The 24,138-nt window shown below is 42.1% G+C and overlaps 1 protein-coding gene across 1 annotated transcript in view; it reads left to right on the top strand.

Annotated features, from left to right (window-relative positions):
• SELP (selectin P) overlaps positions 1-24,138 on the top strand; it is a 169,510-nt gene that overhangs the window by 30,794 nt on the left and 114,578 nt on the right. Inside the window, exons 14-18 of the mRNA XM_033962306.1 lie at positions 2,061-2,447; positions 4,077-4,184; positions 6,975-7,157; positions 12,126-12,308; positions 18,810-18,929. Of these exons, the coding sequence (XP_033818197.1) occupies positions 2,061-2,447; positions 4,077-4,184; positions 6,975-7,157; positions 12,126-12,308; positions 18,810-18,929 (981 nt within the window). The remainder of the gene's footprint in view (positions 1-2,060; positions 2,448-4,076; positions 4,185-6,974; positions 7,158-12,125; positions 12,309-18,809; positions 18,930-24,138) is intronic.

Below are 24,138 nucleotides of genomic sequence, written 5' to 3'. Positions count from 1 at the left end.
GGACCACCAGGCCAGTCGGGTTTTTAGGATACCCTAATGAATATATATGGAGCAGATTTACATACCTGGCACTTCCATTATATGCAGATCTCTTTTATACATATTCATTAGGGCTATTCTGAAAACCTGACTGGCCTGGTGGTCCTCCAGGACAGGGTTGGAAACCACTGATCTAATCTAGCTGTTTCAAAATTATTCCTATATTCAGTGGCACTAAAGACTAGACTCAATAAATGGTGCCCCCCCCCCCAAAAAAAAAAAAAATCCATGCAGAGCTGTATTCTATAAACAGTGGTCCGATTTGGATGCTTTTTATAGAAAAGCAATTAGGCCCATATTCTCTATACTGCGCCAATATTGGTGGCCACCTAAAAAGCGGCTGCTGATCACGTGATGGCGCCGTATAGAGAATTGCGCCTCCGGGAAAGATAGGCACTTTAGGCCTTTTAATGCCACTGCTAACCAATGTAGTCTGTGGTAAAAAAAAAAAAAAAGGTGCGACACGATCTGATTTTTTTCTAATAAGAAATGAATCGGACTGCCGTGTTTTGTATAATGCGGAGTCTCTAAAGATGTTTCTGGTAGCCTGTTAAATAAACAATATTACAGTGATCCAAAATGCTTAGAATTAAAGACTGCGCCAACAGTCTGAAAGAAGAAACATCAAAATACGGTCCAATAGTCTGTAATTTCCACAACATATAGAATCTTTTCCTTACTGAAGCATCTTCATTTGAATTCATTGTGCGATTTGGATCTAAAATGATCCCTAGAATCCTAATGATAGGATTAATCAGACGCAAGAATTCATTTAAATTTATACTTGTCTCCATTTTCTTTTTCTTCTTGTAAGGAATAGCATAGAAAAATTTGTTTTTTCTGTATTAAGTTTTAGCTTGAATCCAGTCATCCATAATAGAGAATGACACGGTGACAAAATTCATCACCGTCCCCGTCCCCGTGGATAACCGCGGGAAACCATCTCGAAGTCGTTATTCAAGGAGAGAGGGAAGAGTCAAGAGTATGAACGGGCCCAACCACAGACCCTTAAGCCTTGCATTGAAGAATGTTGGTGTAGAAGGACTGAGGTTGAGATAGATTGACTGAGGTTGAGATAGGATTGTTTCCCGCAGTTATCAGCGGGGACGGGAATGGTGATGAATTATGTAGAAGGACTGAGGTTGAGATAAATTGATTGAGGTTGAGATAGGATTGTTTCCCGCAGTTATCAGCGGGGACGGGAATGGTGATGAATTATGTAGACGGACTGAGGTTGAGATAGACACGCAAGAATGGCACAGGATTGTTTCCCGTGGTTATCTGCGGGGACGGGAATGGTGATGAATTATGTCAACGTGTCATTCTCTAATCCATAATTCTACAGTTGTGATTGTGGTAGAAATTAACGGCATAGCTTGGGAGAATGATGAGTATACAGGAATTGCACGAATCCAAATTTTTGCCAATCAACACCAATAATTGATTGTGCTGATTGGCTTGTTAGCCAATTTAGTCACACACGCATCTCAGAAGATAACCAGACACCAGTCAATAGTCAGACTGGTGTCTGGTTAACTAGGTGTGTAAAGTTAGAGCAATCTTTTTGCAGTAGTACCATGAATTTACCACTTAGGGTTGCCAGCATAATTGTGAACACAGTATTAGAAAAGGTAGGGGAATAACCTGGACCCTATTAGATTCCAGGAATTTATAAGGTAGGTCTAGAGGCCCTATTGGTAGGAGGAATCTTTGGCTATTTGAGGGGGGCTTCTGGGGGGGGTTCCTTCCACTGAAAGGTGCTAACAGGTTAGGGGGCTTGACTGGGGTGGGGCTCATGATTGGAAGAACTAGGGGATAGCTCGATTTAACTTTACCCCAGCTTTGGTTCAAGCGGTTTAGAAATTTTATAAATAAATAAATAAATTTTTCCTGGTGTTATTTTTCCATCTACAATGCAACTTGTGGTACTCACGGAAAGCTGCGTTATAGAATTTACATAGTTATTAGGTGTTTTGCATGCATTTGCATATTTCCCATCATATTTTTAAAAACTTTTTCAGCTATTCTGACATCAGCAGGCGTTGATTGCTGGACATATCACATCTCTACAAAAGCCATGCCATGGGAGGAGGCAAGAAACTTCTGCCAGAACAATTATACAGATCTTGTTGCTATACAGAACAAACAGGAAATTAAATATCTTGAGAGCACCCTTCCATTCAGCCCTTCCTACTACTGGATTGGAATCCGTAAAATCGAAGGTATCTGGACCTGGGTGGGGACAAAGAAGACACTGACATCAGAAGCAGAGAACTGGGCCAAGGGTGAGCCCAACAACATGAGAAAAAAAGAGGATTGTGTCGAAATTTACATCAAAAGGAAGAGTGATGCAGGCAAATGGAATGACGATTCCTGCATGAAAAATAAAATGGCTTTGTGCTACACAGGTAAGAAGGAACTCGGTGACATCATAGGTAAACTTAGTAGATAGTGTCCCACTCCCATCCCATTTTTGCAGCTGCAATCAGTAAACAGTGACCGTTAACAGCTTTTTCCTTACATCGTAGCATCCTGATTGGGTCCCCAGCCATGCTGGTGCTGGCGAATAGGATATTGTTTGAGTAGAGATCCAACATGCTGGGGCAAAACCCAGAGCTAGAACTAGTGATATTAACGCTAGACATCTCAGTAGCCATTTTGCCAGCATCAGGGACACCAAGGAGTTCTGGTAAGCATGGGGATTGGGGTGGAGGGTGGGAGAGGGGAGTGAAAGGGCCTGCTGGGGGCTTGATGTTTAAGGGCCTGTATCCAGTTGGAGAGAACACATATTCGGCTCTTACTCACATTTGAGGGGCCCCTCCCTCCAGGAGATACCTCAGGGCAGCAATGTGGGTGCTGTGGAGAAGGTGAATACTAAAACTGCTAATCAGAGACAGCCTTAGGGGAGGGGGTTTGAGCAATATTCTATCCAGGGTAATGGGTTTGGGGCTATGGAACAGTGTCAGGGGGATAGGTCTAGGGGTCTAGAACAGTGTTGGAAGGGGAAGTTGCTAGAGGGGTTGTGCTGTGCCATTTGGAGGAAGCTGGCATCGGGGTGGGGCTGGGGGGGTCTACTTTGCAGAGGTTATGAAAATTTGCAAAGATTGCAGCAATTTTAGAGTCAGCCTTAAGTAGGAGCAACAAGGGTGTCCTATACTCCTAAGGGCCCCACACTTTGAAACCAAAAGTTAAAGCTTCTTTTCCAACTCCATCTCCCCTTACGATGCTTTCTCTCTCCCTCCCCTTCCCCCTTGGTAATGCTCCCCCAATGAAATATGAACGAAATAAGCAGAGTTGTTTGAATTTAAAAAAGGTTTTCTTCAACAGGTTGTTAATCTAATCTAATCTAATCTTCTATTTCTGTATCGCTCATACCTAGGTAGGCTCAAGGTGACTTAAAGGGGGGGGTGAGGAAGGAGAAGGGGGAGGAGGGGTGGGAGAAGAGAAGAGGAGGGTAGGAGGTGGTAGGGAGAGGGATGGAGGGGGGAGGAGAGGATACAGGTGATTAAGTATCAAATAGAGTTTTCAGTTTCTTCCGGAATATAGTGTACTTAGATTCCGTCCTGGTTATTTCCGTAAGGTCATTCCAAGTTTTTACGCCTAGAAAAGTGAGCATGGAGTGGAAAACACATTTGTATTGCAGATTTTTTGTGGAACGGAGATTTAGAAGTATTCTGTTGAGGGTTCTGCGGAAAGTAGACTATGCCTTGGAGAAGAATTGGATGAGAAGAGCCGCGGAGTTTCTGTAAAGTATACGGTGAATGATGCATGCCGTTTTGAAGGTCATTCGTGACGGGATGGGTAGCCAGTGCAGTTGCCTGATGAAGTCTGTAATCAAATCATATTTTCTCAGGTTGAAGATTAGTCTGACAGCGGTGTTTTGGATATTCTATACTCAAAGGTGAATCTAACATCATCCCTAAGGCCATGAAGGTGATCTGAAAATTATCCAGACACTGTTATTGCCTATGTAATCTGTCCAGACTGCTAGACCTTACACATCTTTTAACAGTACATGCTATATTTCTTTCTGACAGCTTCATGCACACCTTCATCATGCAGTGGCCATGGGGAATGTGTAGAAACAATTAACAACTGCACCTGCAAATGTGATGAAGGATTCTATGGGTCAGAGTGCCAGTACGGTAAGCTATCAGTTATGGTAAGGAACAAATTCTATGCTTGGAGTATTACCATGAATAAAAGGGATACTATTGCTCTGAAAAGCATTTGATATTCACATTGTTAACATTACATTGGAAAGAGATAGGCTCATCTATAACAAGGAGATTAAGTGCTCTGGTTTTTATTTTTATTTTAAGATTACTGTAACTCCCAGCCATATTCGAGCAGTTTTTCAATGACGAGTGGAGAGCTCCATCTTCCCCACGACCAAAAAAATTTCAACAAGCTCAAAAGTCAAACAAATGATGATTTTTGCTTATGATCATGAAGGCATCATCATCACAGACCTAATTCCATGTGGAAGAAGTGTCACATCAGTGTATTATCGTGATTTTTTTTGCAAAAAATGCACAAAACCTGACCTCAGTTGCTCTTGGCTGGGCCACTCATTCTTCACGACAGCACTCACCAGCACATAGGGAATGTCGTCATTTTAAAACTACTCAAATATGGCTGGGAGGTGTTATCTCATGCTCCCTACAGTCCAGACATGAGTCCACCAGACTTTGACCTTTTTCCAGAGTTGAAACAACCTGTGCATGGACATCATTTTGCATCTCTGGAAGAGCTTTCTTCTGCCGGTATCCGAGCCATTCGGCAACTGAGCAAATATGATGTCTTGGATGGAATAATGAAGCTTCCCGGGCGTTGGGATTCGGTCATTGCAAAGCAGGGAGACTATATTGAAGGATTGTAAAGAAATAATTGAAAAAAAAAAATAAAACATGTAAATTTTTTAAAAAATGGTGTGCATTATTTATAAAATAACCCTCGCATTCTACACCGAAGAAGTGGTGTGCAAACTTTTAGCATGGAGATTTCAGAGAACGAAGATGCCTCAAATGGTGTCAACTCCTGAAATTGTTGACCAAGTCCATGACCTGATTTTGGCAGATTGGCAAATATCAGCTAAAACAATTGCCGAGACACTACAGATATCCAAGGAATGTGTTGGGTGTATAATCCATGAGCAGTTGAGATAGTTTTGCTTGTCTTCTTTCTTCTTCTACTACTTTTCTGGCTTCTTCCGAGATCCAAGGTGATTTCTTGGGTTTCTTTTTCTTCCGGGGTGTTTTTTTTGTTTTTTTTTTTAAATCTTCCTCACTAATTACAGTTTCGATGTCATTCCATTGATCTCTGTTGGAGAATCGGCCAGAGAATCAGCCAACAGCGATCGAGTCGCTATCTTTAGTGCATCGAGCCCTTAGTCGGTTATCTCTCCTGAATATTAGCGCTTAGTGGCTAGCCAGCTAAGCAAGAATATTCAGCGCTAAACTGGCTAAATTTAGCAGTTAAGATAGGCAGCATAAATAGCAGGCCTATCTTTAACTGCTAAGTACTTAACTAGTTAGTGCTAAATATATCAGCTTGACCAGTTAAGTTGCCACAGACAAAACTGAAACCAGGTATTCAGTTCCATTGTTGGATATGGCCCATCATTGAATATCCAGGGTCAGCGTTGGCAGCAGTAGCTAACCGTGCTGCATACTGCTAGCTAACAAGGAGCCTCTTATATTCTTAAGTCTTCTGGGGAAAAGGAAATACCAGCTGTACCTGAATGTTACTAATCTTGAGCTAATAATAAAATAATGTGAGGTAAAATATTTTTTAAAATGTGGTCCAACTTGGCCAGACAGTGCTGAATTCTAATACCCGACGTTTAACTATCCTTCTCTATACACTTCTCTCCCCTCCAATATTTATTGTCCAGGAAAATTTTGAACAGTCTGTGGGCCACAAATTTGTTATATTATGGGCAATCTTGTATCCCACTGAATCCTCGCAAATCAGTGTTCTAGGCTGGTTACAAGCAGCATATCACTCTAGAATTATATAGTCATATATGTTACATAGAACTGTACATAGGGTTAGCAGACGTCCATGAAAACCGGACATGTCCTCCTTTTATTTATTTATTTAAAATATTTATAATCCGCTTAATGAACTAAGCGACTTACAAGCTTACATTCATAATACACTTCTCCCTCCGTATTCGCGGTTTCAGCATTCAGGGTTAGCTTGCTGGCTCCTGCCCCCAAATTACATCAGCTTGCATAGAGAAATCGCGGATTCCAAGCGTTTACAGAGAAAACCGCCGTCTCCCGGCACTTTCTTCACCGTGTTTTGCCTCTCCTTCAGGGACAGGCCAGGTCCCCCACCATGTTCTTCACGGATTCACCATATTCACTATGGTTTTTAATAGAAAACAGCGAATAACATATGAAAAAGTTATTTGCGGTTTTTCTGTATTTGCGGTTCTGTTAATCCCCTATCACAGCAAATACGGAGGGATAAGTATATCATTTGATATTATAACATTCATTTGCAAAGCATTTTAAAATCCTAGCTTCCTACCCAGAAAACATATTGCACTGATCCCATATCTTCCAATTCCATCATTATCCTTCTGAATATTATCAATATTAAGTAAAAGGACTGTCCGGGTTTTTACTACTCAAAATATGGTAACCCTAGCTATACATGCTACATAAAATTATATACGCAGTATAAGAAAAAATATGTAAAATAGCAACTATCCATTAACATTATCATTTTATAGAGTAAACATTTATTATAAGTCTGAGTCTCCATCAGCCCTTAGCAGGGACTTCTTGAAAAGTCATTGTTGCGAAACATTGCATATATGGTGGATGCACGAATTTCGATGAGAAGTGAATTTCAAATGCAAAGATCAGTTTGGGTCATACTGACATTCTGATAGCGATAACACGGCAAATTTTCTCTTTCAGTTATAAAGTGTGAAACTTTGTCTGCTCCAGCTCAAGTTTACATGAACTGCTCCCACCCTTGGGGAAACTTCAGCTTTGGCTCCGTCTGTGAATTTGGCTGCTTAGAAGGATGGGTATTAGATGGGCCTCCTCAAGCTGATTGCAGAGCTTCAGGGCAGTGGACCGGTATCGCAAAATGTGAAGGTACACTCCTCCTCATATGTGGAATATTATTACATATTAAGCCTCCCATGGACCAATATAAATGTAGCCTTTTCCTAATAATGACTGGGATACCCATGCAGATGATTACTCAAAATTGGACAAATTTTGATCGCCTCAATTTTCCTTTTTGGTGGGCAAATTTATGCTCCAGTTATAGATATGAGAAAATGAATGCTGATATGTTGGGGCATGGCAATATATTTCAACTGGTTTGGAACCCGTTGACATCTTTTATTACCTCATTATAATTGTTTCTATGTCTTAACTTTTTGTTTATTTCCACACGCACATCCAGGGGAGGGGGTGGGATGGAATATTTCTATCTATCTTCTACACATTTGAATATATACCGTATTTTGACGTCAGAGAAAGGGTGGGACTGCCGGAAGAGGAAGCAGCGTAGACGCAGGGCTAAGAGAAGGGGCAGGACCGCCGGCAGAGGAAGCAGCAGGACGACGGTAGGCAGCTTATGATGGGGGGGGAGGCTGTGGGGGTGCGAGCGGTCCTTCGGGGTGGGGGTGCGGGTGCGAGCGCGAGTGGTCCTTCGGGCTGGGGATGCGAGCGGTCCTGCGGGGGGGTGAATCGGACGTCGGGGGGGGCATCAGGCTTTCAGGGTGGGGACAGGACTTCAAGGGGGGACAGGATTTCAAGGGGGAGAGGAAAGTCGGGGCGGGCTAAAGGAGAGTCGGGTTGGCCAGAGGAGAGTTGGGGCGGGCTAAAGGAGAGTCGGGCAGGCCAGAGGAGAGTCGGGGCGGGCGAAAGGAGAGTCGGGCAGCGACGGGAGAGTCAGGGCGGCATGCGCGGTATAGGGGTGTGCGCGGTATATAAAAATGTATTTACATAAATTACAGTTTCCCGCGCGCTATACCCGTGTGCGCGTTTTACACGGGTACGCGGTATATGAGTGAAAATACGGTACATCTAGGGTGGGTGGGATTGCATTATTATTTTATATAAGGGAAGGTTATTGAATGAATATATATATTTGTGCTGTTATTGATTAGTCAATGGGTGGGTTAAAATGATTGACCAGATATGTCTGTAAAATGAATGTGCTTTTATTGTTTTTATTATATGTTTTTATACTTGTTTATTGCACTGTCAATATTTGGAAAATCAATAAAGTTTAAATAAAAAAAAAAAAAAAGGTACACTTCTCCACTGAAAACAGTGGCCTCAATTTTAATTCTAAGACCACAACTGAATAAGAAAAACCGTGCTAAATAGACCAAAACCCATCAAGTTCAGCGTCCTCTCTCCAAACTTAGCCAACTTGGATCTCAAATATATAGATCTTGTTTCTTATAGCTCTTTTCAAGGGATAAGCGATGGCTTTTCCAGGACTTATAGCTAATAAATTGACTTTTTCTTTTGAACTCTGCTATGAGGGTTATTACGATCGTATTCTCTGATAACAGATTCCACAGCTTAATTATGTACTGTGTGAAAACATACTTTCTACGATTTGTTTGCGGCGACCTTTTGTTTTATTATTTGAAAACTATACAAATGTTCCCTATTTAATCTTTCCACGTCACTCATCATTTTATAAACTATCATATCTCCTTTTTAGTCTTCTTTTCTCCATGCTGAAAAGTTTACCCTTTTCTTTCATAAGAACATAAGAATAGCCTTACTGGGTCAGACCGTTCTCACAGTGGCCAATCCAGGTCACTAGTACCTGGCCAAAACCCAAGGTGTAGCAATATTCCATGCTACCAATAATGGGGCAAGCAGTGGCTTCATTTTTGTTGCCCTCCTCTGAACAGTATCCAATGTGTGGTTGTTCCATGGGCCTCTACTAAAGTATAAAATTCTCAGGTTTGTTCCTAATCCCTTTTTAAATAACCTCTACTATTCTATTTTGTAGCAGCCGTGGCAGAGTTGGCTGAAAATGGCCACCACACATTGTCATAGTAACATAGTAACATAGTAGATGACAGCAGATAAAGACCCAAATGGTCCATCCAGTCTGCCCAACCTGATTCAATTTAAATTTATTTTTATTTTTATTTTTCTTCATAGCTTTACCCTGTACTGTGCTTGGGTTCCAACTGCCGAAATCTCTGTTAAGACTTACTCCAGCCCATCTACACCCTTCCAGCCATTGAAGCCCTCCCCTGCCCATCCTCCACCGTGCAAGTCTGCCCAGTACTGGCCTTAGTTCAATATTTAACATTATTTTCAGATTCTAAATCTTCTGTGTTCATCCCACGCTTCTTTGAACTCAGTCACAGTTTTACTCTCCACCACCTCTCTCGGGAGCGCATTCCAGGCATCCACCACCCTCTCCGTAAAGTATAATTTCCTAACATTGCCCCTGAATCTGCCACCTTCAACCTCAAATTATGTCCTCTGGTTTTACCATTTTCCTTTCTCTGGAAAAGATTTTGTTCTACGTTAATACCCTTCAAGTATTTGAACGTCTGAATCATATCTCCCCTGTCTACAATGATTCTAAGATTCTTTTCTCGGGAAGTGACTCCTAACCCAGAATTCTGCTTTTTTTTTTTTTTTTTACCTTTAATTGGGATTAGTTTTTCTCATGTGCCTCACTTTGCACTGGTTGACATTATGGGCTAGAATTAAGAGAATAGCATACATACCTTATTTAATAAATGGCACATTTTTATTGTAAACCGCTGTGAACAGTTTTTTGCTCCAGCAGTATATCAAATTTTAATAAACATAAACATATATTAATTGGCAAAAATGTGCCTTATCTGCTCTTAAAGCAAGAAGTTTTTGTTTTGTTTTGTTTTTTACCAAACCCACATTAACTAATAATGAGATGCAAAACATCCAAATGCATGTAGTGCAGCTCCGTATTAATTGGGGCAGGATTAACCTGCCTGCAGGGCAGAATTAACCAATAGGCCAAGTAGGCATGTGCCTAGGGCCCGAAATGGTCAGGGGGGCCCGATGAAGGAGGGCATCAACATTGTTTTTTCCAAACGGCGATGGGCCCCTCCAGCATCGATCGGCAATGCGCCCCCCCCACCCCATCGACGGAAAGTAAGACAAGTAAGCAACGCGGGTAAGAAAGGCAACGGGAACTAATTTTGCAAGCGGTGCTGCTTGCCCAAAGCTTCCCTCTGACGCAGCTTCCTGTTTCCGCCTGGGCGCATGGTGGGGTGGGGCGGGGCAGGGGGCCCAGTGTACTTGTGTGCCTAGGGGCCCTCGACAAATTAATCCTGCCCTGTGTATCATGCAGGAAGAATAATGCAGCTTGTGTGGAACCTCACAAGTTGTGTTGTTCATGGAAAGAATGACACCTTAAGATGTGGTATTATCTTTTCTGCGTTGCTGCAAGAAAAAAAGATCCCCCCCCCAACTTCAAGTTTCCCTTTTTAAAGAACCCTCTCACTTTTCCCCCAGTAATCTTTTCAGATTGCCCTCTGACCTCTTATTTTCAGATGCACACAGTGCTTATCCTCAATGGCACTTACTGGGTCTCCCTGGTGAGCAATAGGAGGGTAAGAACGATCTCTAGACACTGCTGCCATCATAGCTTTCAGCTTCAAAACAGCAGCCTCAGCCCTTAGCAGTAGTATCACAGTACTAACACTAGGGGTCAGACTGCCAAATAAGTACTGTGAGTTTAGATAACTAGTCTACTAGTTTCAGAAGATTGCTCCACAATTCCTCACAAACCTATGCTGTTTTAATGATTGAATCATTTCTGTCTCTTGCATATTTGATAGTGCAATTATTGCTCCTTTCTCCAAATCATTTATGAGTATATTAAACAGCACAAATCCCAATAGAGACTTTATAAACTTTGCACCACTGACTTCTTTCCATGTGGATAACAGATCGTTTAGTCCAGGGATCTCAAAGTCCCTCCTTGAGGGCCGCAATCCAGTCGGGTTTTCAGGATTTCCCCAATGAATATGCATTGAAAGCAGTGCATGCACATAGATCTCATATTTATTGGAGAAATCCTGAAAACCAACTGGATTGCGGCCCTCAAGGAGGGACTTTGAGACCCCAGATTTAGTCCTACTGTGGTTTTTTTTATTTTGCATCTTTTAGCCAGTTTCCAAGCCACAGTAAAGTATTGCCTCGTATCCCATGAATTTTACATGTCCTCTCATGAGATGCTTTTTCACATACCTTCTGAAAATCCAAACACTCTATATCACCATTGTCCACATCTTCAAAAAAAATCTCATGAATTGGTAAGGCAGCGTTACCTTTGAATCATTCTCATGTTTGGGAAGGTTCTCAACATTAGAAGAGACCCATGAGTATTGAGCAGGGTATGGTCCTTAAGTCCAGGAGAACTTAGGACAGAGTCTTCCATCCATAGCAACTGCTTTCCCTTTGAGTTGAGCCCTCCTGTACTAATAATAGCCACCTGATTTTTGATGTGCAAAACCAAAATACAGGGAGAGAACCAGAAAACAGGAACCTCGGTGGAAACACAAGTGCAGGGCACTCACCAATGAGGAGTAAAGCAGGAGTAAGGTGAGGTTCAGCAAGAACTGAAGCAGAGTCGAGACATATCCAACAAGAGGAGTAGGATCCAGCGAGAAGTAGGCAGCCAAAGCAAAAGAGGATGCTAAGTCATGCAAAGCATTTCTGACAAGTAAGATAGGAACAAGTTGGTTTCTGGCTAGAAATAGCGGCCATGGTGTGAATAGACATGGCCAGCCTCCTTAATTAGATACACTGACACTAACTGCTAGGAGGTCAGAAGTTCATCCCAGCAAAACTCTCACAGGAGCCGAGCCCCTTAAAGGCTGGTGGTCGATCTTCATGTCCTCTTATTCTATATGGTTAGCAATTTCTCATAGTAGATTCTACTATTTTGGCCTGGCACTCACTAAAAACTGGAAAATATTATCCACATGCTTGGGGGGAGAGCTACAAGAGGAGAAGCTTTGATATTAACAGTACTATTGATATTCTGATATAGATAACTCTATTCATTTTCTCTTTCAGTTATAAATTGTGAAACTCTGTATGCACCAGCTCAAGGTTACATTAACTGCTCTCACCCATGGGGGAACTTCAGTTTTGGCTCTGTCTGTGAATTTGGCTGCTTGGAAGGATGGGAATTGAATGGACCTCCTTATGCTGACTGCAGAGTTTCAGGGCAGTGGTCTGATAGCCCAAAATGTGAAGGTATACTCCTCTAATGACAAAATAATTGCCATAGTTGTATATAATTATTTCATAAAGGTTTTCTCTCCTGAGTACTGTGTCCTACAGCAGGTATTTTCCCATCACATTTAGAAGGTAAGTTATCAAGGTGCAGTAAATGGTGGACTTTTACCTTACCTTGATTTATAGTGGGAGTCACCGAACTATGGTATCTCAGTTCTGGAGGTTTCTGATTCTCATGGTAAATGAATAATGCTCTCGCAAGGCCCTGCCTTAAAGGGGCTGGCATCCTTATATGAAAAACTCTAACTAAAGCTCTCCCCCAAGCCATAAGCCATTATAACCTCCCCCCAATAAAGCCTCCCCCCAAAATACTTCCCTCTAGCCCCCCTCGCCCCCAAAGGATCTCCCATTTGTCTGCCTGATGCAAAGGTGGTGGAACTCAAGCGTCACTTAGTTAGCGGAGGAGCCAGCTGTCTTGGTATATGTAGGTACCCATGACATAGGAAAATGTGGGAGGGAGGTTCTGGAAGCCAAATTTAGGCTCTAACGTAGAAAGCTGAAATCCAAACCCTCCAGGATAGCATTTTCAGAAATGCTCACCATACCATGCACAGAACCCAAGAGGTAGGCAGAACTTCGAAGGCTCAATGCATGGTTGAGATAATGGTTCAGGGATGAGGGATTGAGATTTGTTAGGAAATGGGCAACCTTATGAAAAAGAGGGAGCATTTTCCGAATGGACTTGACTGGGACGGAACTAGGCTGCTAGCACAAATGTTTAAAAAAGGGATAAAACAACTTTTAAACTAAGATGGGGAGGGGAAAGCTGACAGTTGCCCAAGAGCAGATGGTTTGGTATGGAGTATCCTTGAAGGATACTGTTGAAACAGGATGTTTAAGGAGTCTCAATAGAGAAGTTTCAATAGAACATAGAAACATAGAAATAGACGGCAGATAAGATTCTAACAAGATGGCGGACAGTTAAATCATCTACTGTTCCGTCTCCTTCCAACTACTTTTTTATTTTTTTATTTTCTTTTGTCTTTTATAATTTTTATTGTTGATTTCTAATTTTTGCTTTTGTCTTTGATCTTAGTTTCTTTTTCTGAGTTTCTTTTCTTTTGTTATATATTTATTTTTCAAATTACTTACTGTTTTTGTGATTTGACCGTTGGGTCCAGCTCGTCAGTTGAGGGGCCCTGCACTTGTGGTTTGATGGACTTTGTGGTGGCGGCTGGGAGAGACCGGACTGGGGCCTTGTTCTGGTTGGGGTTGTGGAGGACCTGGTCTGAATCCTTTGCTCCTGTGTGCCGACGGCTGCGTGTTGCAGTTTGCCCCTGTTTGGGAGTGGAAAGGGAGGTGGCAGGTTTCAGGCGGGCGGCCGGAGGCAGCGATAGAGCCAGGCTCCTGAGGCGAGAGCAGCGCAGATGCCGCACTGCGGTCGATGGCCTGCAGTTAGAGGAGCTGAAGGGAGCTTCCCACGAGATCCACTGTCTGGATGTGCATGATGGATCGTGCTGGAGTGGGGGACTCGCCCCTGGTGTCCAGCTTCGGCGCCCCGTGGTCGTTGCGGTCCTCTTCGCCGCCTCCGCTTGTCTCCTGCGCACCTGCCTCGAAATCCCAGCGTCTCCAAAGTTCTCCAAAGTTTCTTGCTGGTGTCGCACAGTCCGTGCGCTGTGGGGAACGCAGCAACAGCAAAGCAGGGGGTTCCCTGTCAGCCCCAGCTCCTGCGGCACCAACACACACCAAAATCAGCACCGGGCAGCTTTTCCGCAGAAGAGGAACTCTAACAGTCACCACAGGCCTCATCTAGGGCAGTCTCCTTGGAGCAGCCGTTCAGGGTAGCGGCTGGAGCACGGGCAGTGTGTCGTGGGGAGGATTGCATGGAGGAGACCATCGCAGAGGAGGAGATGTGGGCATCCTGGGACTATCAACCAAACCTCTTCCCTGAAGAAGTCTTTTCTCTGGGAACGTCATCGTTCCTCCAAAACTTACTTGCTCCACTTCATCACCGAAGACAATGTTTTATTTTTCTTTTTTTCCAGTTTATGAATTATTTTTAATCTTATTCATTATTTTGCCACTTGTTTTTGTTTTGTTCTATTTCTATCATTTAAATTTCTCCAAAATTCTTTTGTTCAACGGTTCCTCCTTCTGCATCTATTCCTTTCCTCTCCTCTCTTCTACCTTCCAAAGTACATAGTTCAATACAGTCTTGTTAGAATGTTTATTTTCTTATTTTTCCTCTATCTCTACTTTTCACTTCTTTATTACTCTCTAGGTACTTTAGTTAGATTGTGAGCCTTCGGGACAGTAAGGGAATTTCTAAGTACCTTTCTTACTTATAATTTTAATGTATATTTTCTGTAAACCGCTTAGAACTTAACGGATATAGCAGTATATAAGAAATAAATTACATTACATAAATAAATTACATAAGGGCCACGGCCCATCTAGTCTGCCCACCCCAATTACCCTCCCCTATCTTTCTCTGTGAATAGATCCCACATGTCTATCCCATTTGGCCTTAAAATCAGGCACGCTGCTGGCCTCAATAACCTGAAGTGGAAGACTATTCCAGCGATCAATCACCCTTTCAGTGAAAAAGAATTTCCTGGTGTCCCCGTGCAGTTTCCCGCCCCTGATTTTCCACGGATGCCCCTTTGTTGCCGCGGGACCCTTGAAAAAGAAGATATCTTCTTCCACCTCGATGCGGCCCATGAGATACTTGAATGTCTCAATCATGTCACCCCTCTCTCTGCGTTCCTCGAGTGAGTACAGCTGCAACTTATCCAGCCGTTCCTCGTACGGGAGATCCTTGAGTCCTGAGACCATCCGGGTGGCCATTCTCTGGACCGACTCCAGTCTCAGCACATCCTTACAGTAATGCGGCCTCCAGAATTGCACACAGTATTCCAGGTGGGGCCTCATCATGGATCTATACAATGGCATAATGACTTCAGGCTTATGGCTGACGAAACTCCTGCGTATGCAACCTATGATTTGCCTTGCCTTGGATGAAGCTTGCTCCACTTGATTGGCAGTCTTCATGTTCTCACTGACGATCACCCCTAAGTCTCGTTCTGCTTCAGTTCTTGTTAGGATCTCGCCATTAAGGGTGTAAGTCTTGGTGAAAGAAAGCCAAGAGTGCTTAAGAAGAAAGCAGAGTAAAGGACTCAAATTATCCCTGTCATCTTCTCAGCAGCCTGTAGATACAAGGAAAGGAAACATAATTTGAAATGTCTGTATACAAATGCTAGAAGCCTAAAAGATAATATAGCCAGTATGGGTGATGTTTCCTGGTGGGATTACCAGCCCTACCCTAATATGGGCCCTGTTTCCTGTGGAGAGTTTGTAGGTGTCCCTGCCCCATCCTGGCTCTGGTGCAAGGCCTTATGGGTCCTGTAGTTTCAACCCCCTCTTAAAGGAAAAACTCACAACCTGACAGGTCTTGGACTTGTCACAATATACAAAAGAGGCTGTAAGATGCCATTTTTGCAGGAACATTTTTTATGGAAGGATAATATAATATCAAGGAATTTTTTTGTACTGGAACATCTCATAGGAGAATAAGTGGAAAGTAAATTGGACATATATCTTGGAGCTGATCCATGAAGTGTTCTAGAAACCAATGTGTAAATTAAAAATAAAATAAAGGAGGAGATTTGTGTATCTGTTCTGTAACCCACTGAGGTCGGCTAGGCGGGTTCTGCAGAGATTAGACCTCCAATAGTTTATATTTTTTCTCTGGTTTTTAATTTTGGGAGATGATTGAATTCCCTTATTCTTGGATCCTTTAGAATTTGTGGTGGAGAAACTTTTTTATTTCCTCGTTTTTCTTTTTGAGTCAAAATGCTTGTGATATTTCCTCAGTTGCAATATTTGTTTATTATGATTGCATAGATATAAGTAAAAAAAAATAGTAATAGAACAATCAACCTTATATGCCCAATTCTCAGACTCGATTAATTTATTTTCATGTTCAGCTACATTTGTAACAGTGTGCTGAGTGAACTGACACAGTTTTTTGAACTGAAGACATAATCTGTGTAACTACCTGTCTAATATCTTGAAGAATAACTTGGTTTATCTGATGGAACAAGTCCAAATTCTATCCCAGATTCCGTCTGTACTGGCACAGGAAGAAGAGCTCTAGAAATGATAGAGCTCATCTGTGGCGATACAGAAGTCCCACCCACATTATCATCATGTCCAATTGGAGAAGCTATAGCCACTTGGGTTATAGACAATTTCTCCACTGGTGAAAGAGTTCCTGGTTGGGGAGGATTGACTGTTCCACCAAAGTTGAGGAAGCAACAAATGTTACATTCAGATGTTAGTGTACTTACATCTCTGGAGGCAGATGGCACTGCAGTAAGGTGAAAATGTTAATCTATGGTGCCCATAACTGTGGCCAATACCACTTTTGCTTTTCTCCATCTCAGCAAATGAAGATACTGTAATTTCCTGCTCTTGGCTCCTCAAGACTCTGAAGGGGCTCCAAAGGGGTATGTCATGCCTCTATGGTCAAGAGCCTATTGGCCACAGGTGGCTTTTTCTGAGGTTTCCTAGTACCTCTCCTACTGCTATAGCCATGATGCTGCCTGTCTGATGCTAGTGAATGCCACAGGTACAGAGCAAATCCCACTTTCAGGCACTTTTTATGAACCTAGAGGTTCACAATCTAAGATGGTGTTGTACCTGGGGCAGTGGAGAGCCCTGTGTCACAAGAAACTGCAGTGAGAATTGAATATAGTTCCTCAGGTTCTCAACTCCCTGCACTTGTTCCTCTACTCTTCCCCCTGTTTATGTCTTATTATAAGAGTGCTAAAATAAACGGCACAGCCAATACTTTATGCTTTGGACCATCAGATGGTAGTCGCCAGACCAGATCTAAAACACCACCAAGTTGGATCTAAAGGCATCATAGGTGCTTGCTATATGTGCCTTTTATAAAATAAGCTTTCAGAACTAGGCCATGCACACATTTACCTGTATTTGAAAAAAATGCAGATGTATATCACAACTCCATACTGGGAACAATGGCATACATGTCACTCAAAATATATGCATATATTAATAGTTCAATAAGAGCCATTTCTTGCACATATACATGGATGGTTTACTCATGGAAAATTCTTTATAAAATTACCACCTAAAATTACCCTGACTCTCTTGGCATCTCCTAGGCAGCTTTGAAAATGGCACTCTTATAATAAAAAGTGAGTCTTCAAACAGGCGATCTTAAACAATTTATAATGCTGACCATCTAAATCAATCAGTGCTAAAATAAATGGAACAGTCAATACTTTTTTTTTTTTTGGACCTTCAGATGGCAGGATCTGAGTCACATCAGCATCGGCCCATTAAAGCTTCAATATCAAATATCACCAACACTTTCATTGAAATGAAATATTCAGCTAGATCAAAAATGTATTTATAACCACCACTTATCCGAAATATTTTCATTTCCTGCCACTTCACGCTAGTGTTTTACACTGTTGATTGTTATTTGAATGTATTTCACTTCAATGCCTTCCATTGATCTAGCATGAATATTTGATGATCTCTTGGAGGAAAGTTTTGGTGATATTTGATTTTTGATATTGAAGCTTTAATGGGCCGATGCTGATGTGACTCAGATCCTGCCATCTGAAGGTCCAAAAAAAAAAAGTATTGACTGTTCCATTTATTTTAGCACTGATTGATTTAGATGGTCAGCATTATAAATTGTTTAAGATCGCCTGTTTGAAGACTCACTTTTTATTATAAGAGTGCCATTTTCAAAGCTGCCTAGGAGATGCCAAGAGAGTCAGGGTAATTTTAGGTGGTAATTTTATAAAGAATTTTCCATGAGTAAACCATCCATGTATATGTGCAAGAAATGGCTCTTATTGAACTATTAATATATGCATATATTTTGAGTGACATGTATGCCATTGTTCCCAGTATGGAGTTGTGATATACATCTGCATTTTTTCAAATACAGGTAAATGTGTGCATGAGAAGTTGCACTTGGTTGGCCTAGTTCTGAAAGCTTATTTTATAAAAGGCACATATAGCAAGCACCTATGATGCCTTTAGAAACTAGGTGCTTTTTTGGATAAGTCACATAAATTGTCTGTTATGAAATAATCTCCTTAAAATGTATAAACTAAGAACATAAGATATGCCATGGTCCTTTGAGCCCAGAATCCTAACTCCAACACTGACCAGACCAGATCCCAAGCAATGCTGGACCCCAAAAAAACAGACCTTTTACTTAAAGCTTATTTCAAGGGGTAAGCAATTATTCTTTTAAGTCAACCTGGCTAATATTTTTAAGGACTTTTCTTCTAGAAATTCACTGAGATCTTAAAACCCTGCTATGTTAATTGCCTTGACTCAGCATGGCTGTAATGATCCACAGTGGGGATTAAGGAGAGGGGGAAGGGTGTTAATCTTATCTTTCATGGTAATTAAAAAATGTACTTAGAGTTTTGGGATGAGTGGATCAGCTTCTCCTTCATGCTCTTTCAGCTTCCATACGGTCTGCACGTCCTCGCTATATCTCAGTGGCAACACTTGCTGTGACATCAGCTACTGCCTTTGTGGGGCTTCTGTTGGCAATCTTACTTGTGAGACGACTACAGAGAAAAGGTATGGTGGTTCTATTTCTTCTGATGTCATTGGAGCTGGTTGTAACTTACTTTGGTTCTTGGACAACAAACCCATTTCTCTACAGATTTATTGTTTTTTGATTCACTGCTGATTCTAATCCCAATCAGATTACATATTAAAGTTTACATACGAATTACATTACATTACATTACAGATTTCTATTCCGCCATTACCTTTCGGTTCAAAGCGGATTACAAAAAGAGTTATGGAAGAAGGGTTACAACGTTAGATCAGAGAAGGTTTCCAAGAGAGGGAAAAGTAGGATCTGGGGTTAGGGAGGGGATGGTAAGAGAGGGGTTAAGCTTTATCATGATATTAAGCTTTATTAAGGGATTTCTTGAAGAGTATAGTTTTTATTTCCTTTCTGAACATCTTGTAGTCTGGGGTTGTTGTCAATAGGTTGGAGACTTGGTTGTCTATCTTCGCTGCCTGAGTGGCCAGTAGTCCGTTGTATAGTTTTTTCCGTTTTACTTCTTTGATTGGGGGGTAAGTGAATGGGGGTGGGGGGGAGTGTTTTTCTATGCCTGGTAGAGGTGGTTTGGATGAGGCGGTCGTTTAGGTAGGTTGGGCTGTCTCCATTTATAGTTTTAAATAGTATACAGTAGAATTTAAATTGTATTCGTTCCTGGATTGGAAGAATGTAGGATTGGAAGAATGTAGATCTATCAAGCCTCTATATCCTGTTTCAGCAGTGGACAATTCAAGTCCCAGAGTACCTGACAGGATTTCAAAGAGTAGCAAGATTACATGCTGTCTACCTCCATATTGTGGTCATTTTCTCTAGGAACTTATCCAAACCTTTTTAAAACCTGGCCACACTAATTACTTTTACCACATCCTCCAGCAAAGAAAGCATACCGCTATACGATATCTGCTCCAGTGGCATGTCCAGAGGGGGATCTTGAGGGGGGGGGGCCTGGTGGGACTTCTTGCACATGCTCAGTTCGTGACTATTTAGGGCTCCTTTTACTAAGCTGCGATAGCGGTTTTAGTGAACGCTAGACCTTAACGCCAGCATTGAGCTGGCGTTAGTTCTAGCCACGTAGCGCGGGTTTAGCACGTATGTTTGTTTCTGCTCTCATGGCTTGCTCAGGCAAAGGATAATAGAGAAGAAGTACTTATAGGTTCATATTCAGACTGTGAGAGATCACCAGCGATCTCCTATGGTAACGGAAATTCAGTGCCAGAGCTGTATCTGGCCACTGGCATTGAAAATCCAGTCTATTTATGGCTAAGTCTCAATGGCCAAAAATATACCACCCTTTTAGGTGGTTGTATTTGGCTGCCGAACTTAGATGCCAAGCCACTGAATATTGGCCAGTCAGGAGACCGAGATATTCAGTAGTGGTAGATAGCAGGTCATGTGGCATTTAGACAGCCAGTTGCTCTTCTCTGTCTAAATAGTGCTGAATATTGAGCCCTTATAGTCCTTTGGAGGGCATTTCAGTCATCATTCAATGGTGACATCTACTGGTGAGAATTGGATGTACATGTACTGGGTTTCAGAGGGAGCCATGGTGACTCCTGACTAAAGCCTGTCTTAGTAAATACTGGGATAGGGAAGATTATAAGAGGAAATACCAGTGAATGCTCAGGGTATTGTTGCCCAACAACTAGCTCCGTGTTTATTTACTGGAGTTTGGTTGTAGGGTCTGAGATTTTCACATTCACCAATTTCTTGTGTTATGTTTATAGAAATTTAAAGTAAAATTTTAGAGAAAAGAGTTTCGTTTAGAAGATTTTAAGTGTTGAACTTTTACTTAATCATATATTTGATCACTTAATTATTATAGGGTTTCTCATCAGTTGTTAGTTGCCCAGTTCCAATTGAGCAAGACAACCAAAAGGAGCATGAGAAAACTGTCTTCCACAATACAAGTGGCGAAAGCATGTGGAATATGGTTTATTGAGTTCTTTCTAACCCATGCACACATGTGTTTGAGTGTAGTTCTGTTGTCTGTATGTGTCTTTGACTTAGAGGAAAGAGAGGAAGGGCAGTTGGGGATGGGATAATGTTGAGAGTTAGTTGAGGGGTAGTTTGGGGGTATTATTATGGGGAATGGGAATAGTTGCCATGGGATAGACATAGAGAGTAGGTGGTGGGGGTGACTGGGGGGTCATTTGGGGATAGGGATGGTTGGGTAGTTTTGAGGGAAGGGGTTGTCAGAGATCAAATAGTTGTTATTTAGTTAAGTGCCATCGGCTCAAGTTTGAGTCCTAGTGACCTGATGAATTACAGATCTAAAAAGAAATTGGTTTTGAGCTAATCTAGTAAGGGCCTCCAGCGCCATCCCCATGGTTGTTTTCAATGTGGTTGCAGGCCGCCTTCTTCACCTGGTTCCTTTGATCTTCCCAATCGATGCCCTTCTCCAATTATCTTTCTCTTCTGACGGTGTTACCAAAATAAGACAGTCATAACTTTATCATGTGGGCTTTGAGTGACATAGCCAGTTTGATCTCTTCCAGAATCGATTTGATAGTTCTTCTGGCCTTCTGCGGCTTGCATAAAATCCTTCCTCAGCACCAAAGCTCAAATGAGTCAATCTTTTTTCTGTCTTGTTTCCATAGTGTCCAGCTTTCGCATCCGTAATTGACCACTGAGAAAATGAGTGTTATTTCCTTGCCTTTGAATATTTTGTTGAGAGCCATCATTGAAGAGCGACCAAGTTCTAGTCTGTGGAGCATTTCTTCCATGCTAGTTGCTTCTTTTTTTTTTAATGATAGTTCCCGAAAGATTGAAATTCTTTACAACTTCTATTCTGTTACCTTTAGGCTCAAAATCTTCACCATTTTCTGTGTTCATGATCTTCATCTTATTTATGTTCAGTTTTAGAAACATAGAAACATGATGGCAGATAAAGGCCAAATGGCCCATTTAGTCTGCCCATCTGCAACATCCACTATCTCCTCCTCTCCCTATTGGCTAAGACTCTCTTAATATTTGCATCTCCTCTTTCTATAGGCTAAGGCTCTTTGCATCTGCATTTTGAGGTCATGGAGCTGCCCATCCGCAGTAACCATTACCTCTTTCTCTCTCCGAGAGATCCCGTGTGCCTATCCCAGGCTTTCTTGAATTCAGACACAGTCTCTGTCTCCACCACCTCTTCCGGGAGACTGTTCCACACATCTACCACCCTTTCTGTAAAAAAGTATTTCCTTAGATTACTCCGGAGCCTATCACCTCTTAACTTATTTATTTATTTCATTTTTTATCCTGTTGTCCCCCAAAGAGCTCAGAACGGCTTACAGGTTAAACATACATATTATATAGTTGACAGGTTACAATTTGACATAATTACAGAACAAGTTTACTATTGTGGTATTCATCCTATGCCTGCTAGGTCTGTCCCCAGAGCAGTGCAGAAACCAGAAGCAGATGCACTAGAAACAGCTCACTATGGGCTAGATTCACTAACCTGCCCGATCATGACCGATCCGCGTCCGATCCTGACAAGTCAGATGGATTCAGAAAGCAGTAAAATTCTAATGGGGGCAGTCCTGCTCCCGGTGCTTCAGCCGTGAACACAGAACAGAAATATTTGTTAAGCAATTCAGCCTTTTCTTTATCTGCTTCTACATATTTCTCTCCTTCACCTTTGAATCTCAAAATGCTACTTTTGCACTTCTTCCTATCACTAATTATCTAAAAAATGTCTTGCCTCCCCGTTTTACCATGTCAGCTATTTTTTCTTCCATTTGCATCTTTGCTTTCCTGACTAAACAACCAGCCTCTCTTAACTTTTCCAGATAGTTTTACCTGTCTTCCTCTTTCTGTGATCTTTTGTAGTTTATGAAAGCTAACTTTTTTTTCCTTACCTTCTCAGCTACTACTTTTGAGAACCCAAGCGACCTTCTTTTCCTCTTACTTTTACTTACTTGCCTCCCAAAAAAGATTTGTTGCTCTTACAATTACTCCTTTCAGTTTTGCCCACTGGATTTCCACTCCTTCCAGACATTCCCATCCAGACAATAGTTCCTTGACGTAAACCCCTACCCGAACCTTTGTTTTTGAATGAACCCTCTCTATACCCATCTTAATATTAAACCATACCATGCAGTGATCACTGGATGCCAGATGATCACCCACTGTTAACATCCGAAACACTTTCCCGTTTGTAAGTACTAAGTCCAGTATGACCCCCCCCATCCCGTGTGGGTTCCATTACCAACTGCTGGAATAGTTCTGCTTGTAGAGAATCCAGGATCTCCCTAATTCTAGAAGACCCCACAATAAGGATACTCCAATCAACATCTGGCATGTTAAAATCACCTATTAGTAAAACGTCCCCTTTTTTAGATATATTCTGAATGTCTTCTATTAAATCTCTGTCCACTTCTTCTGTCTGTGAAGGAGGCCTGTGTATCATACCAATGTAAATATATTTACCTTTCCCTCTTTCCATAATGATCCATAGTGTCTCTTCCTTGCCCTGCAGATCCTGCAATTGTGTGGCTTTAATATGATCTTTAAGATGTTATGATTTTGGCTTTATTTATTTATTAATTGTCTATACTGTTCTCCCAGGGGAGCTCAAAATGGTATACATTAATTTATTCAGGTTCTCAAGCATTTTTCCCTGTCTATCTTGGTGGGCTCACAATCTATCTAATGTACCTTGGGGTAATGGGGGGAATTAGGTGACTTGCCCAGGTTCACAAGGAGCAGTTTGGGTTTCAACCCAGAACGTCAGGGTGCTGATTGAGGCTCTAGCTTTGACCACTGCGCTGCATTCTCCCCTGTTTCTCAATAGATACAGAATGTCTTTGCTGCTGGCGATGAACGTTGTATCATCTGCATTACTCAGGTCAGGGCCGGATTTTCCTATAGGCTAACTAGGCATCAGCCTAGGGCCTCAAGATCAAGAGGGGCCTACATTCAAATTGTTAGCAAAATTAAAATTACACTATTCTAAAAACAGTGAACACTAAAACACTGAACCGAAAATAAAGAGAAATTTTACGCTTCGGGATCGGAACCGGCTCCGGCCGCAACGGGGCGCCGACTCGGCTTCTCCCTTTCTTTTTCTCGCCCTGGGAGGAGGATCGGGGAGGGAAAGACGTCAGTCCGGAAACAGCTGGGCAAAGCCCAGCCCCACGGGGAGAGAGGCAAAACGTGGATCCGTCAGGACAGGGAGGCCCAGACTGGCATCGGGGGGGGTGGGTGGGGTGGAGGGTTTCAGTGGAAGGG

This window comes from Geotrypetes seraphini, chromosome 10 (assembly GCF_902459505.1).
Source record: "Geotrypetes seraphini chromosome 10, aGeoSer1.1, whole genome shotgun sequence".
NCBI lineage: Eukaryota > Metazoa > Chordata > Amphibia > Gymnophiona > Dermophiidae > Geotrypetes > Geotrypetes seraphini.
Note: the sequence above shows the minus strand (reverse complement) of the source record. Positions and strands in the feature narration are given on the sequence as shown.